Here is an 18,995-nt window from a genome sequence, read left to right as displayed (position 1 = left end):
TTTTAGTGTTGGTAAAACGAAAGAAGTAAATAATTTGTATATTGTAATCGCAAAACATTTTCCGATGCACGTCATCAATCATTCGATATTGACACTAAAGTCTAAACCTGACTAAATGAAATTTTGGTAAAAATGTTTAAATATAAAAATGTGTTGGCTGTCGCCATCACTTGTCACTCTAAGTTGATCACGTGCATCGGAAATTGTTTTGCGATTACCATATCATTAATAACTAATTAACGCTACAGCAAGATCTGGATACATTTTTTCTGAAAAGAATCTTTTTTTATAAAATGTCTAAATATTTTATTATTGACACAAAGTGCTTAGTGGTTTGTTTTGGGTTGTAACCCAGTCAATCCGAAGGTTGTTTTCTCAATCAAACTTATGTTTTTTTTAATAAGATACCCTGTGTATTATAGTTTTATTATAATATTTGCCTTGTAGCTTTCTAATAATATAGCATACATATACAGGGTTGTTCACCACATACGACACGGAGTATTGTAGCTAAACGATTAGATTTTTACAAATTGTAGATTTTGGGGTCGTTGAAGGACTATTAGAGCTACAGTTTAATAATATTTTTACAAGATACAGAGTGTCCGAAATAAGTATAAAAATATAAAAGTTGTATTTTTTTAAATGGAACACCCTGAATATTATTACATGTTTAGTTTCTATGGTTAAAATAAAGGTAAATTTGGTTAAGGTTTAACACACTTAAACATCAACCGTCTTTGAACTATTTTCAATTTTGTGAAATTGCAGTATATTTTAAAGCTTCATTTCTCCAAGGGTATCAAAGTTTTTAATACTAAATATTTACTGAAGTTTATTTATTTTGTCAATATACCCATGGAATATTGACATTTTAAATTGTTTTTAAAGCAGCAAATGTACAAAATGTACAGGTGCTAAAAACGATAATATTACTAGCCCATTGGTATACAAAAAGAAAATTATTTAAATCTTTATAAAAAAGTATACCATAAAGTAAATATACCACCATTATTTCCGCCCAAATATTAATTAATTACATACTTAATTGTGTTAGTTAATAAATTATTCTAAACAAATATGGATTTGAGTTGAAATAAATATAATAATAAGTTATGAAAATGAACGTCTCTGTTGTTATAAATAAGCATTCGTCAAAAAATGAAATACAATTTTTAAGGTTTTACTTCTTACTACACTGTCTAATACACATACAAAATTCAGATTTTTAGTATTTGGATAAATTATTATTAATTAACGTAAACAGTTAATTAAAGTCGTTTGAGTACTGGAATCATATTAATTGCTCTTTAATAATTATTTAAATATTTTTTTTAATAGTATCTGTACTCTTTAAAAATCTGTTACATCTTTAAAAATAATCTAAAATGTCAATATTCCATGGGTATATTGATAAATGAGGTCTAAATTATATGAAAATATTCATTTTCTACGAAAACTTTTTTTTTTCTACGAAGAGATAGTAATGGTAAGAAATGGTAAGAAATGGTATAATACAATTTGGTAGACAATTAAATTGTGCATTTGATTCTTACAAAATATACAGGGTGTTCCAGTTAAATTAAACAAGTTATTGCCTTTTAAAGCTAGAAATTATTTAAAATAATTTTTAGACACTTTCTATAAGGTAGTATATTTTTTATTATTGCAACAAAAAATTTAGTAAATAGGAATACTTCAGTACATATATTTGGTTTTAAAAACTTAAAAACGCCTAGAGAAATAGTAAAGCATTAAAATTATTACTGTACTTTGACAAAAACCTAAATATTTCAAAAACGTCAAGGTTAAAATGCGGTAAACCTTAATCAATTTATCTTTATTTTAGTCGTAGAAACCAAAAATTTAATAATATACAGGGTGTTCTATTTAAAAGAAATACAACTTTGATATGTTTTATTTATTTGGGACACTCTGTATCATGTAAAAATATTTTTAAATTGTAGCCCTAACTTACAATTTGCAAAAATCTAATCGTTTAGCTACAATACTCCGTGTCTTATGTGATAACTACCCTGTATAAAATACTTTATACTTATTTTCATAAACAAGGTAAAAAACGCATTATTCAACTTTTTAACATGGAATAACTAATCGTAGAAACCAAAAATGTAATAATATATGGGGTGCCACCTTTAAAAAATGATATTGCATCCTATTAAAATAATGTTAAGTAGTCATTCAACGACGCCAATGCTTACTAAAAATCGAATTATTTAGCTACAATACTCCGTGTCGAATAACATAAATAACCCTGTATATGAGAAATATTATAATTCTTTCTGATAAAACAACCAGTATAATACCCTCTTATTTTAACACCATCAAATCAGCTGGCAATTTTTTTATCTTACAAACTCCACTAATTTGGTTTTTAATGAGACAAAAACAAAAAAAGCTAAGCGAAAAATACAAATTGGTCGGCCTATATTTACCATCCCGCTTGTTTCACCCTACCAGGACATCCTGGCATCGATCTTGCCATATCCAGATTTAAAATATCCAACTCAGCGGCTATCCGTATCGAACTGCCCTTTCTCCTGTACCTCGGATGGGAGAATTTATCGGAGATCTATGTGTAGATCTCCATTCTCAGTGGTCTAGTTTGCTGGCTAGTTTTCACTGTATTGTAATAAGCGTGTTTTTCTATTTTTTCTTTTATGTACATTGGAATATTAAAATAGTGCAAAAATTATCGATTTAGGTATTTTTGAGAAACGTTTAGTTAAAAGTTACAGTGATGGATAGTGTGGGGTTCCAATTGGAGACTTGGGTGCTGTATATCTACGACTTCTTGTACGTTTATACTTTATTTTTATTTAACTAATTTATTACTCTTCTTTTTATGACACAACTCAATTGCACTAAGATAAATAATCAAATTAGTACATTATTCTCTTACAATTATGGTGCCGAGCCATTATAATTATCATAAGAACATCAAGATTATTTATGAAAGGGAGATTTTCACAAATCTAAGATTTGTCAGCATTCATGGGACACAGGGCACAGAATAAATTTTAATAACGCCAAAATTATAATGAAAGAAGCGATAGCCTCTAAAAGAAAAATAAAAGAGGCTATTTTAATACAATCTAATAAAAGTAAATGTATTGCTCATGCATCTGTAGATGTTAGTAATGTATGGCAATCGCTTTTTTGATTTTAAAGAACATAACATAAATAAACATACCATACGTAAAAATTAAAAATAATCATACAGAAAGTTTGGGGCTTTTTGGTTTTACCTTATTAATCTAATTGTTATCAGGTAGTAATTGTTAATTTTGTTAGTTTAACTTGATATAATGTCATTTTAACAGAACGTCAACGGTTTTTGTAGACGTATCTGTTTTAAAAAAGTAAGGTGTTCTCGAATAGTTGAATTTAAATATTTTAAATAGTTTTTTTCTTTATTCTTTGAATTTTTTTAAGACGGAAAAAGATAAACTTTCCGAAACCGTCAAGCATTTTTTTGTTCGTTAGGCAAATTTGTATATCTTTAAACCTAACTTCTGACAAGTAGTTTCCGTTTGGGATTAACGCAGAAGTGTTTACATAAAATAACTATTTTATTTCGTAGATTTTCTTGCAGTGGCGAAATACCCATATAGGATTTTTTTGTAAAGATGTCTAATTTTGATACGGTATCTATAAATTGTGATAGGTAATTGATATTGAATAACAATTTATAACAAAGTTATCGAACAGGTGCTTCCATAACAAATAACTGACTTGGTTTTATGGAAGATCGCAAGACTTGACATTTTTTTGCATTTTATGATTTTGACGGGATCTGTAGAAGACTTTAAAAACATTAATGACGGACGGATTCAATTCATTATATTTAAGTAAAACATAATATTTATATAAAGAATGTGTAGTAAACAGAACAGTTCTTCAGAGAAAAAAATAATTAACAACAATTATAGGAAATTATATTTACTTTACCCTGAAAAAGTTGATATTTTTGACGTTATGAACAAAAAACCGCAAAAAATCCAGATTTTTTTTTTAATTTTTTTGCATTTTTCTCCATGATTCATCACGAAATTTTGTTGGCAAACCTTAGATGCTAATTCAGCACCGCAAAACACGTAATTAACGGAAGAAATTCGAACTACCCCAAAACTTTCCTCCAAAAAGCTTTTTTGAGTTTTTTAAGAATTTGACAATTATTTGACTAGACTATCAGAGTCAGATTTTTGTGGTTCTTTAGCTTTTTTCGTTTTCCTGTTATTACCGATTCTGAACCGTCCTAGAATTGTGATGCGTATGCGCAGAAGGAAATATGAAGACATTATTTCATTTGCGCATGCGCTGGAGAGTTCTAGGACGATTCAGAATCGATAATAACAGGAAAACGAACAGACCTTTTGTTGAAATACAAATTACTGAATCGAGGAATGTCATTTTCCTTTCAAATATTAGTTATAATTTCATAACGCCGCCGTTATAACAAAATAGATACTGTAGAAAGAGCCGTTATAAATTACTTAGTAAATTTGTGCCTTTAAGTTATATTTTACTTTAGTTATTATTTTACTTTCCTTCCTCCTACTAACTAAATAAATAATATACTATTTTCTGAAGATCTCTGAACATCTTTTTAAAGAAACCTCAGTTAGGTAGACCCCAAGGTTGGATGTACGCACATTTATAAAGTCATGATAGTGTCATCAAAAAATAATTTCCTTCATGTTAGTATGAACAGTAAAAACTTTAAGGTATCTATAGGAAATAAGGCACAAAATTCATACATACTGTACTTATGACGCCAATCTGAGATAAATAAGAGTTTTGTTATCTGTATTGACATTGACATATTTTTTTCGATTTTCATTAAATTTCTCTTAACCTTGACAATTTGTGAAAAGTGGGTAATTTTAAGTTCTTATTTTATTTATGTGCGTTATCTAAATTTGAAGAGGCTGTTGAATCAATTGATGTTAGTCGAGCATCTAGTGGTTTTATTTATGTATGTAAATGTTTTTATTTTTTGATTTTTTGTGTAGTAGTATTGGATACTATGTTAAGATAGTTTACGGAGGGATGGAAATTTTAAAAGTTATTCATGTTGTAGTAAATTAAATAATAATAATAATAAAAACACTATTTCTTAATTATCACAAAAGGCAGCAGTATTTGATGCGAATCATTTTTTAAATTAATCTGTAGAATCAAACATATCATAAAGAACATGTTTTCATATTCTGGTAGTTGGTATTACTATAAATTTTGTTTTTTAAGAATGTCCATAATAATTTAAATTAATGATGATTAATTTGGCAAAGAAAACTCTCTCAATATTATGCTTTAAATTTACAGTAATTCTGACCATAGAAAGTCATAGATTTCTTTGGTTAAATAAAGTATTAATATGTTATTATTGATTGATAAACATCCTAATGAAAAAAAAAACGTTTATTCCAAGTTACTTTTTTCAATATAGTCTGTCCAACTAGTCAAGGAAGATCGACAGACGACATCCAAAAAATGACAGGTAAAACAGGTAAAACTGTCACTATCATAGATTTTCTCGCTGGACAGACTATACTTACAATTTCAATAAGTATGAACAAAAATTTTGGTGCAATATGTTTTGAACTGCAGTGTGTTTCATGTTTTTTTTATATATCTTTTTTTGTTTCTTTTCAGGAGAAAATGGTTACCGCCACCTTTACGTAAACTCTCCCAAGGAAAAGTCGACAAAACACAGGGTCCTCTCGATTCCAAGCCGCCTTTGAAGAAGACTGGCTCAGATAAACGAATCAAGGTAAGTGCTATGTCATCATTCTCTATTATTTTAGAACTCAAAAGATCGTATTTTTTGTGTTTCTTTAATATCAAAGTTTTCAAAGCAATGTATTCTGAATTCAATCTAATGAGAAAGTAAAGCAAAAGTAAAGTCATATTTTACTTAAAATTATAATAAAAAAAACTATAATGTACAAGGTGTGCCAAATTGGACGCTTTTAAAGGATAACATCGAGGGTAACATCCTTTACTATAGGAGATAGACGAAAACTAATATCGGTGTCTGGAGCTCAACTTTGAATAAGTAGGCTTTGGACGGCGCCGGCTGTAATGCAAAAAAAATTCTAGCTGTGAACAGCAATTAAAACGAAAATAATACTTGCAATGAGAGATGCAGAATTTTCTAACAATTTAAACTATAACAACATCAACACATTTAAACTATATCTATAATAATTATAATAAAAATAAATAGCAAACCAAGAAATGAGATTTTACTACGTGTTCGATATGTCGACCGTCTTCTGTTATGGATAGACGGGACCGTTTTTGAACATTTCTCGAGGGATTCATTAACCCAGTAGGGGTGAAAGATACCCTTGCATAACCGCTTAGTACTTATATTTTTTGTCTAGATTATACTGGCAATTTAAAAATAAGAACATTTATTCTTCCGCAAAGTTAAAAATCCATAGGCGCTAAATTCGGCGGCCTCGGTGGCCAACGGCTGGGATCTTGGACAGCTCAATTATTCTCGAAATTGGCTGCAAAAATTTGCTGATAACTTCAGCGTTCTGAGACCTCGTCTTGCTGGAAAAAATATGTTTTCGAGTTTCATTAGGGGCAGATCATCAATATGGGGTCCAAAGCCTACTAGTTTAAAGTTTTAAAAATTCTGTATTTCGAAGGGGACTATGACAAAATATTAAGTATGTTATATTTTTGGAATGGTAATTTTAATTCATTTGCAGTTAATTAAAAATATACAGAGTGTCCCAAATAATTTTTTTTGTTGATAACTCTTAAATTATTAATTCTAAAAAAAATATACTTAAACCATTAAATTCGGCGTAAAAAGGTGCATGGGAAATGGGTTTTCATAAAAATACAAGATTTTCCATAGCAAATAAGTTACAGCGATTTGTTAAAAATGCACATTTTTGAAAAACAACCCGTAACTCCAAAACGGTAACAGATATCGATGTGCGGGTTTCACTATCATGTTTTTGATAAAAATTGAGCTCCAGACACTGATATTACTTTCCGTCTATCTTCTATAGAAAATGGCGTTTCCCTTTAAAAGCGTCTAATTTGACCCACCCTGTACTTTATCTGTAATACTCATATGCATAGTGATGTGTGATATGTGATTATATAGAGTATAATAGATGTTTATTGTAATATTGTACTACATTTTTCATATATCTATTATTTGTTCATCTAAACTTGAATCATTTTCCGCGAAATAGATAAACAGGAACCGTTCGTACTGGTTACTAATCCGCAAAATATTAAAGTTTGTCTAGGAAGAAAAATGGGATTCGGGCACGTACACAATACAGAACGTACATTTAAAACGACCGAATGTTTATAAATGCGATTCGACGATCCCGTAAATATTTAGAGATTCTATGCCGAAATGTGCTGTTATATAAACGTAAAAATTACTCTCGACTTTCTCGATGATTTGCGTGTTTAAATTAATGTTCGATTAATAGTAAATTACCGATTTATTATAGCGAAAAAGCTTTTTAAGTAAATTTAGAGAATTTTATCGTCACAGATCTCTATGTGCATAAAATAAAAATGCACAATTGGTTTAATATAATTTGTATAGTCGTCAACAAAAATAATTCATATTCCTATATAAATTGGTATATTGTTTTATTAGGAGTAAAATGATACTTGTTGTGGCGGGGTTGTACGGGTTGCGCGGTTGTTACAGGCGAGGAAAAAATAGTATATTGTTTTATTATAAATAAAAATGATACTTTTCGTGATGAGGCTGTACGTTTAAAAAGTCATTTTTACTCCGAATACATGCCATTTATTTTCAATCAAATCATTTTCGAAACAATTTTAAACGTTCCAAATAATATAAAAAACGCTTGAAAGTAATACCATTAACTGTAAGAATTGGGAAGATATGCAACCTAATGGGCAAATTCGTGTCAAGGCTGATTTGATTTCCATTTACATCTCAAGTGCTGTACGGTGGAGCCACGGCTCGTTCTGCGACCAACGCATAAAACACTCATTTTGTCTAATTTGCAATGACTAAAGAATACCAGGACAAATAACACACGAGACCAAACTGTGACCGTTCTTCCAAACAGTGCCGTGGCACATATTTTTCTTAACATAGCCGCTTGAAGCGATATTTATATTTTTGATAAATCTTTTTACTACGCCTATGATGTATCCGGTCGTATCATACTAATTAATTACGAAAAAAAAAAACGTATTAAAATGTTAACAAAAGGTACAAAACTAGTATCGACGTATAGCAAATATCAAGTACATATAATATCAGAAAAATAAGTATCAAATTCAATAAAAAAAAACACGGAGTGGATTGTTTATTTCCCTATAAAACGTAACTCCTGGCTCTTTCTTATCATTGTGCCTTTTACACTTGAAAGCTGAACAAATTACCATTGTAATAGAGTTTATACAAAGTTCACTAACACAACCAACTTTTTAAAATCGCTAAAATTGTCGCTGATGACCAGCTGATGATTCATTCGTTGCTTCCAAAGAAATGGCGTCTAAGGTCACAAATTCTGCTGCAGCCCGATATGGGCGTTACGTGTCCTTGTATTCTTTACTCATTGCTAATTCGGCTAGCGAAGGCATATCGAAGACGGTGTGGAACTGATGTGTAATATAAAGAAAATATCTTTGGATGAAAAATCCGCCTTTATGTATTAAAAATTTATTCGTGTTAAGCATAGAATAAAGAACAAACATATAAATTCTTTTATAGGTACTGAATATTTCGTTAGATCGGAAAAAGTCGATTAGTTGGCTTGGAAATGACAACCTTTGACATTTACCATAATATTTTACATATGAAGTAACAGAGATCTTCATTTCCATGCCAACTCTGACGCCGTTCTTTGTTTAATGATATAATATTATATTAAACTAGATGAAGCCTGGCGCATCCGCCACGACATCAGGGAAAAAATACTTTTTATTTTTTTTTTAATTAAATGAAAAACAAAAAATCCGGCGACGACAGTTTTTAGAAGAGCCAATTAGCTATCTTTTAGTAAAAAAGCAACTTTCTAGAGCAAGTCGTTACTTCAGTAGAGACGACACAGATAAACATTAGCATTTTATATATGTAGATTGTTGCTAAATCCGTAAATCTACGGATTAATCCGTAATTCTGGCAACACTGTCTCCCACTCTGTCGACTGAAAGCAGAACTACGGTATAGTATTCTTTATCCGCTGCGCTGTAAACGACCCTGCGCGCAGCGGCGCAGAGCTAAACTACATCTCGGACAGGCTGACGGTATCGCTAGCTACATCTCGGACAAGTTTTGTGCCACGAAATCGCCGATAAGGTTGCGCATCTTCTTATTTCTTCAATCAACGGTAATACCTTGTAAGTAATTATGTATCTAGAAATTATATGGTTACGCTCGTTGAATTTGACACTTTATGTCAGTTTAATAATATATTTTCGTACTTTTATGCTTAGGTGTTAAGGCTGATTCATGGTACACCGGGCCGTACCCGAGCCGGGCACGTTCCGTAAAGTAGACACCGAGCCACGTCCGGGCCTTCAATATATGCTACACCGAGTGGACAACGGGGATCATGTCCGTGCCGATTATATTCTAGAAAACAGTGTTGCCGCAGTGGTACATTTGTACCAAATTTGATACTTTTAATTCTATTTGGTACAGTGGTACTACATTTTCAAATCCAGGATAATTTGGTACAATAATTATTTCCCACGCGCACCGAAAATGAATAGATATTTAATAATTATTGTCGTTGATATTGCATTAAACGCGCTTACCGATACCATTCGGAGATAATCCGCATTAATTAACGACGTATTATAAACGTTGTAATGTCCATAGCGTTGCCTATATTAAATAACCCAAAGAAAAAACTTGAAAATTTACTGTTTCTAACATGCTTCGTTATTTGCGTTTTTTTTTAATAAAATTTAAGTTTTCCAAGTATTGTGTGTAGTATTAGAATTACTTAGATTTCTTCAACCTATACATACTTATAATTGGGTTTTCTGAATTTCTATTTCATATTTTTCGTCTCGATTTGTGTCTTTCTCCAGGAAGTTTTTTTATGTAGAAATTTATGAAGAAATTCACAGCGACCAAACCGGTTAAAGTCATTTGCAGATGTATTTGTTGTGCTTTAAAAAATTGTACCAAAGTGGTACATTTTTAGTTTATAATGTGGTACGCGCTAAAAGTTGGGTGCGGCAACACTGCTAGAAAACAGTCGCTATAGGCCCGTAGACGAACGAAGTATTTAGCCCGGGCGACTCATTTATGTTTGCCGCAACGGGGCCGGACCGTAGCGGATCCGAGGAAAAATGTACACCGACATCTCTCGGACGGGGCACGGACGCGTTCCGGCGAAGCTCGGCCCGTGCTCGGCTTAGCATGAATGCATAAGTAAAAATTTGACAATGTTTGGCCGTGCCTTCACCGTCGCACGGCCCCGGCCCGTCACGGTGTACCATGAATCAGCCTTTAAAATGATATTTTCATATAATCAATCAAGGAGCCTTGGAAAGATACATGTAACAGTCGAACGTTTTTCGTGACCATTCCCGGCCACTTAAAAAATGCTACAATCGTATTTTTAATCATAATTCAATTTAAGTCAACGGATTTTTTTTATTTTAATCATAGATTTAAATAAAAAATCCACTGGTTTAAAAACTTTAGATAAAAAAACGAGATTTGGTATGTTAGTTGACATAAATTAGGATTGATTGACGTATTCAATTATTTTTGGTCACTTCCTGTTTTACTGGAAATGACTACAACTTTTGATTTTTAAATGGCACCCTCGGTATATTTCTACTTTATTGGATAGAAAATGACACCATGAATAGAATGACATATTATATGTCAACTTTTGACATTATTTTTGGCATATTGTTTATATGATATTATAACATGCGGTTCATAACGACAATTTGTCTCGAAATCCCAAGTGTTTGGTACGAAATTATTCGTAAAAAATGCTTTTTCGAAATATACTAATACCAAGCCACTCTTATTCCATTTTAAAAAATTGTGATATGATTAAAAATATGATTTGAGCGTCTTAACCGACCAGGACATAACACGCAAAACATTAGACGATCAATTCTATTTTTCAAGGCTCCTTGATTAAAAATTAGTGTTTTTAACACAGCCATGGCACTCTAGATTGAAATTTAAAATATAATTTCAAAAATGTCAGACGTTGGCATATGATAGGTCATTATATTCAGAGTGTCATTTTCTATTGAATAAAGTAGAAATATACCGAGGGTGCCATTTAAAAATTAAAAGTTGTAGTCATTTCCGGTGAAACAGGAAGTGACCAAAAACAACTGAACAACTGAATGCGTCAATCAATCCTAACTTATGTCATATACTAACATACCAATAATACCTCTCATTTTTTACCTCAAAAAAATAAAAAAAAGTTATAGGGGTGAGCCACTTTTGAGACGCGCCCGGTATACTAACATACAAATATCGTTTTTGTTTGAGAAAAGTAAAAAAAGTGATACGGGTGAGCCACATTTGAAAAACACCCGATATACCAATACAAATAATGTTTCATATATCGTCCCCTATCTCACGTAACGGCATAACTAAAAAATCAAAAACATGAGTTACGCCACCCACCATCAGTGTTTCCTACAAATACAACTTTTATTTCATTAAGTGCTGTAACTGTATCTCTTACGATATCAAGGCAGTGATAGTATTTTGACTCGACGTATCTTACGAGCGAGTCATTTGCTGTCCTCCATTCGCGAACTTCAAGTTCCAGAGCTTTACGCCCTGGGCTGCTCAGAACGGTTCTGAAAGGAGCTGTGCGCGATAGCCTGGTGCCTCCATATGGCGCGGAACAATTCTAAACTTTATGACTCAATTGAATGGAGTGAGAGTATCGCGTTCTTAAACAGTTCAGAGCTGCACAACTGCGTGAATGGAGGACAGTAATTAACGATCAAATCTAAGTTGGTCAAAGAATGCCTAGAGAAGCTAAAATTAGGCAAAGAAAATAATATACTCCTATACTGGGTGCCAGCCCACGAAGGGATAGAAGGTAATAACAAAGTAAACCATCTAGCTAGAAAAGGAGCGAACGACCTACTAACTGGACCAGAACTCAATCAACTTAAAGTCGAACTCAAGAACCTAGAAGAATCCATCCAGGACCTGGAATAGGAATCTTGCAGCGGTCTAAGACACTCGAAGAAATTTCTCGGGACTTACGGCGCCCGCCGGCGGAGAAAATTCAAAGATTTTCCTTAGTTTAAGTAAGAACTATCTTCGGATTAACCCTGGGTTTTTAACAGACCACTGTCTCCACAATGAACACCTCAGTAGATGGAAGCTAAGAAACTACGGCGAACGCACTATCTGTGGGGAAAATGGGGAAACACCATAACGCCTCATCACTTACTGTCCTCCAATTCATGCAGTTGTGCAGTTCTGAACTGTTCAAGAACCCAATACTCTCCCTCCCTTCAATTCAGTCATAAAGTTCAGAACTATTCCGCGACGAGATCCCCTTTCCCCTAGATCACCTTCCTATAAATTAATGCTCGGAGGCACCAGGCTATCGCGCACAGTTCCTTATAGAACCGTTCTCGAGTAGCCCAGGCTTAAAGATCTGGAATTTGAAATTCGGGAATGGAGGACAGCAACTGAGTGCACCGAGACGACAACCATTCGTGTCATAAACTTTGGTACGACTGATATCGGAGATGGAGAACTAACCTCTGTAAGACCGTCTCAGATACTGGCTTTTATCAAAGACATGAGACTCTATGATGAGTTGTATAATTTCATAAAAGGAGGACACAATAATAGATCTACAAGGTTGCGGTGATTAACTTCTCCCCTACTAATCTATAATCTTACAAAAGTTATACTTTTATAACATCCTTTATTTTAACATTGAAAATGTTTCTGTTATCCTATATAAGGGAGCCCAAATCGAATTAAAATGCTACATTTGCCACACCATGACGTCATATATACAAGGGTATAGGAAATCTCGGCGCAGCGGCGGCAGTCGGCCAGCGCGCGCAAAAACCATTACATCGCTAATTGTTTATTGATATATCTTTATTAGTTTAAAAGAAAAAATATGGGGTTTGCTTTGATACCTTGTCAAGACATGAGCGAAACTTTTAAATTGTTTCTTTTTTTCATTTAGGCCTTCGTTTTTCGTTAAATGAAAGTTATATTAAAAAAAAATCTCTATTTTTAAACCAAATTTTCGCATGATTGAAATGATTATTCATGTTTAAAGTTTTTTTTTGGTCATAAGCGCTAATGGAAATGTTTTTTTGTAAATAATTATAAAAAATTACTCCCTACGAAGACTTTATTCTGTACTGGATCAAAAAATAAGTATTTGTTTTCTCTATACGGTGGTATTAATATATCGATTTTTGATGATAGTGCCTTTTTACCCTGTTTAATTTTGTACTACTTTCGGAATAAGGGTCCCCATATCATGTACTGTGATGTACTGTACTTCCATCCCTGAAAAATTCAGCTTGTGACACCGAAGTGAGAGGTAACGTCAAAATAAGCTTTAATCTACCTACATCATCATAGGTAGGTGTAGGTACTCTAGGTAAATTCTACCTAGACAGTAGCTGAACTAGCTGACAGTAGTAATTAATTTGTTATCCGATAAGTAGTTGTCATTATATAAGTTTAATCGTCTTATACCTCCTATAACGGTAGGTTTTGGATTTTTCCTGATTGGTTTGTTAAACAAAAATATACTGGGCATATAAATGTCTGTTACAGGTTAATTCGTTAAAGAAATATGTTACACACATATTATTTTAATAATAATAGTATAATAGTAATGGCTATATTATGTTATAACACATTATTGAATTAACAATTGAAAACAGTATTGAATGTACTTATTTTAACCAATGCATTGTTTTGTTTTTTTAATCTCACAAATAAGAAATATTTTATAGTTTTTATTATAAAAAACAGTGATTATACAATTTATTTACACCCCTTACACTGTTTTCTGTAAGGGGTGTAACCAGGAGTATATTTCGTAACCTTTTACGATATAAGAGGGCACAAAGTGTTTTATTACTTAATGCTTAAAATTTAATAATATATTTGTACATAAAATAAAATAGACTAGAAAGTCAATTAATTAATATTGACGTAATTACTAAATAAGTACAAGATTTTTTTTCTAATTATTTTAGTGTATTTTTAGTCACCGAATTATAAAGGAGAGATATCCAACCATTGCATTATTTTACTCACAAATAAATGTTTTATGGTTTTTATTATAAAACAACGATTAATTTATTATACACCCCTTAACCCAAACACTCCAAGGAGGATATTTCGTGACCCCGTATTTAAAGTGGACAAGGTTTATTAGTCAATGTTTTAATTACCCAGCGTCTTTAATAAAAATCTAATGTAATTTTTCATAGAAATGATCTGACATGAAAAGCAAATTTTATCAAAAAACTTTTTGATTATCTACAAGGAGTAAACCGCTGACAAATGTCTGTATACTAATGCCAAAGTAATGCCAAAAATACAAATTAAATACCAAAATTTCTCATATAATGCCCCACTAATGCCAAGCTGATTCCAATATAATACCACTAATACCACGAATAATATGTAACACATTTGTTTCACGAATTAACCTGTAACAATACTGGTAGGTACGTGCACAGATTTTTTCCTAGGTAACTTAAAAGTCGTTAAAAAGTCTAATTATATTTAAAGAAGATATAATTCCAACAAATTACATTATAAGGCCAATAATGCACAAGTAATACCATTAAAATTTTAGCGTTTTTAACTTGTGTAACATATTTCTTTAACGAATTAACCTGTAACAATAGTGGTAGGTACGCGCACAGATTTTTTCGCTAGGTAACTTATTAAGTCGTTAAACAGGCCTATAAAAGCTATAACAACATAGGTAACTAATATTTATAATTTAATTCGAGTTTTAATCTCAAATAATAAATGTTTTTACTGGTGTATTTCTGAAGTGTTCATTATTAAAAGTAGATATTCTTCAAGTTATGCGAAGTAATAAGTAATGTTTCCGGTGAGACCGCGTATATGTCACCGGATTCTGGTTAGTATAAAGACTTTTTCTATAGAAAGAGTTTTTTCTATATTTTCCTTTCAAAATAAGACTAATTTCTTCTTATTCTTTTAAATATTACAGTGTTTCTTTTTCCTAAAATGTTATACTTAATTTTCGCTTAAAATTAAAAAATCACAAATGGAGGAAAATATACGTTATTGAATAAAGTTTATACAAATCACTTTACCATAACAAAAAAGTAAAAACATGTCATGGCGGAAGATATTCAGGTGGCATTTCACACATTTATCTATTAAAATCGAGATTAAAATAATAAACTTGCGAACATGTTATACACGAGATAGAAAATTTCAGAATCGATTAATACGCAATACGCTACGCAGTCAACTTATTCCTATGCGCGGATGAGCGTCTTCAAGACTCTTCCTTCGGCCAGGGTCACGACGCCGTCGAAGAGGAATCGGCCTACGTTTGGCTAAACAGGCTGGACACGGAGTACGATATTGGCGAGTCTGACTATTTATAAAAATTTGCAAAGTAAAATATGTTGGAAAAATAATTAATCCATACATATATAAAAGCTCAAAGGGTTTTTTTGTTGCATCCATCCCGCCGAAACCGCTTTACCAATCTTGATGATTCTTTTTTTAAATGAAAAGTATATATGTGTAGATTTGTTATGAAGTATTTTTATAGTGCTTAATGGCTATTTCTTTGTATAAAACGACTAAATACTAAAACATACCTGAAAAACACCTACACACAATACCTCCAGAAATAAATTATTTGTCATTGTCAGTGGTGTGTCAGTTAGATTATATATAACGTTTTTAGATATTTTAGAGTGAGTTCATGCCGCCAGCTTTACATACATAAATATTAGCACAAAGGTTCGTTTAAACGACATTAGTGAATTAGCTACACAAAGCGATTTTAGGAAATTCATCCTCTTAGAGAGTAAAATTATCTCGGAACAGTTTATTGTATGAAAATTCCTTACTATTTGGTCTAGAAGAATGAAATCCTACAAAAAGAATTAGAAGAAATTTCTGAAATTCATCAACCAAATGGGTAAAGTTAGTAAAAATTTATATAAAACTTGGTGACCTCTGGATTATACACATAAAAATTGGCACAAAGGTAAAGCGAATTTATGAAATTTATACCCTTAGGGAGTAGAATAGAGAATGAAAGTTTGCTCTACGAAAATGCAATACTATAACATTATAAACCAGACAGTATAAAATGTTATACAAGGGTTTATTTAGTGACATCATAACGAAATATATCTTCCTCAATTATCCTTCAAAGAATAAAAAATAACCTATAAAGAGAGTATTAGTGCTCTTAATAAATAAAAAAAATGAAAAATAAAAAACATCTATGCTCACTAGCTCTCTATAAAGAAGTAAAAAATCATGTAAATCAATGCATGAACGATTCGAGGTGTAACGCGAACGTAGTCGCGAGAAAAAGCTAGTAATTTATTAAATTATTTTATTTAACTCATTAATTTTCATTGAAAAGGAATTTTTGTAATTCGCCACTATATTAGTTAAAAACTAAGAAACTCATATCAAATTTAAGTTTTGCGATTTTGACTTATACTTTTTACAAAATCTGAACACATTTTAAAAGAAAAAAAGTTTTTGACAATATTTTTGTAGATTGACTACAAGTTGTATAACATAAATTTCTACGACCGGTCTACCTAGTGGTCTGCAGCATCGCCTTGTGGTGCAAACGTGGGCCTGTTAATCTGTGACCGTGACGCACAGCAGCCAAGATAAACATAATAATGTTAACACTACTACTTTTTCAGTGAATCTTTAAATCAGTTGTTTTTTGTTAAGTTCGTTATTTAAACATATGTATGTAATACACTCATATATTAACACTAATCATATTTTTACGTTTTTATTCATCATTTTCAATGCCCCCCCGGTTGCATCTTTGTAAAGGACTGTGAATTTTTTTCTCTCCTGGCAAATTTACCAATGCGAGGGGACGATATGGTTCGTTTTATAGTAGACATACTACGCCATGTCTATATACATATTCCTAAACGTATCCCACGGCACCAAAAACAACGGATAATTTTTTTGGGAAAAAGATTATTTATCTCGACTCCTGTTGTACGGCGCGCCGAGAAAATCCGGAGAACAAATTTCCTCGCTGGGAATTCCAGTAAAAAGATCTCGGACTTTTATCGGAACGAACAATGAATCATTCCCTTTAAAATTTATTTATTTAGTAAGTAATTTGGAGCGTTATCTTTGGAGGATATTTGCGGTTTGATGTTTCAGCTAGATATGTTTTCAGTACAGTTTGGTTAGTTGGAGTGTGGTGACTTGTTTAGTGACAGTTTATAGTTGACAGTTGTCTTTTTTATTGAACTAAAGTGATGCGATTTCTAAGGCGCTTGTCCAGGGTGAAGAATTATGTAAGAAGTATAGATTAATGTTGGTGGTTGGTGTTTTAAATGGTGTTTAGTATATCTACATGCAGTTATTTATTTTTCGAAAGAAGAAATTAATTTTTTATTTTTATTTTAGTTTCAAAAGTGGCTCGGTTATTTGGGAGGCTTTTTATCTACTCACTAAAAATGTTTGCTCAGTTATCCCTTTGAGTAGTTGTTATCGCTTTCCTTCAGTATTCTAATACTGGCTTTTTATAGGGTTACCAGAAGGAAACCTGTCCACCCTGGACAAGCCTTCCAAAAAAATCCGGACGTTATAATAAATTATTAGCAAAGGAGCATTTTTCACATTACCTATTATATACTAAGGGCTGTCAAAGGTTAGTCTTGGGTCGAGATTTCCGTATGTAAGAAGAGTACAATGCGTTTATAATGTACTGAACAAAGAGAGGACAGTAAACACGTTGCCAAACGTATGAAATAAACTGAGAAACTGTGCACATCGCTAAGAGACGTGGAAGGGGATTTAGCAGATTTGTCGCAGTTGACCGGTCGACCCAATCAATACCTCTGTCAGTACTTAAAGTTCTAGGGAAACATGTACGTCATGCGTTCGGCTTCACGATTTAATTATGTCTCGTGATACTTAATTTGTTTATTTATTAACGAGTCGTTGTAATTTTCTCTATAGCTTGAATTTTTTTAAGTGCAAGCTAGAAACACTTGCATTTTTGGTAAAAATAAGTGGAATTGAGTGGGTGTTCGATAGTGGTCGCGCTATTAGAACTCTGAATTCAAAAATCGATATCTCGAAATCTATTAGAAATAATAGATTGTAGTTTTTTTAAGAAGTTTGTTATTTCTGCTGTATTTTCTTTGTAGACAGTATGTGAAAATCTTTATCAATAAAAAAATTACACGATTGCTGAAAATTTGCCATGCTCTAAAAGTAAATTGATGGATTGTTTACAATTTTTGATTGGAAAAAACAACCTTATCGAATTTTTCTTATGTAAACATATTGTAAAATATCCGATTTTGAAAATAAAAGAAAGTTTCAATATCTAAAGTGGTTCTTGAGTTATGGCCTGTTATGTGTTAAAAAGTTGAGTTTTTAAATTATCGCGATTACTGACGTTTTCTCGTTATAAAAAAATGACACCCTAACGATATCCTTATAATTCCATTTCAGATGCTCAGAAACATGTCTAATGATTTTATCTAGTTATCTCTTGAAAAAAAGTCTTTTAAAAATAACCGCTTTGCGATCGTGATTTTACTTTACTTGATAGGGAAAGGCGTATCGGCAACGCCGCAACAACACACCGTCGCGCGTCGCCTCTGTCGGTCGCATTTCTCTCACTCCGACTTAATAAGATCCCTATGCGATTTACTTCCACACATGTAAATGCCAACCCAAAAGTAACAGTTGCCAGCACGGTATATATCAG

The 18,995-nt window shown here is 32.0% G+C and overlaps 1 protein-coding gene across 1 annotated transcript in view; it reads left to right on the top strand.

Moving 5' to 3' along the window:
* The window catches only part of LOC115885903 (kalirin), a 402,576-nt gene that overhangs the window by 347,053 nt on the left and 36,528 nt on the right, over positions 1-18,995 (top strand). Inside the window, exon 26 of the mRNA XM_030904931.1 lies at positions 5,680-5,797. Within this exon, the coding sequence (XP_030760791.1) occupies positions 5,680-5,797 (118 nt within the window). The remainder of the gene's footprint in view (positions 1-5,679; positions 5,798-18,995) is intronic.

This window comes from Sitophilus oryzae, unplaced genomic scaffold (genome assembly GCF_002938485.1).
Source record: "Sitophilus oryzae breed Bouriz unplaced genomic scaffold, Soryzae_2.0 scaffold_465_pilon_pilon, whole genome shotgun sequence".
NCBI classification, from domain to species: Eukaryota; Metazoa; Arthropoda; class Insecta; order Coleoptera; family Curculionidae; genus Sitophilus; species Sitophilus oryzae.
The sequence above is the reverse complement of the archived record's forward strand: the minus strand, read 5'-3'. Positions and strand labels throughout refer to the sequence as shown.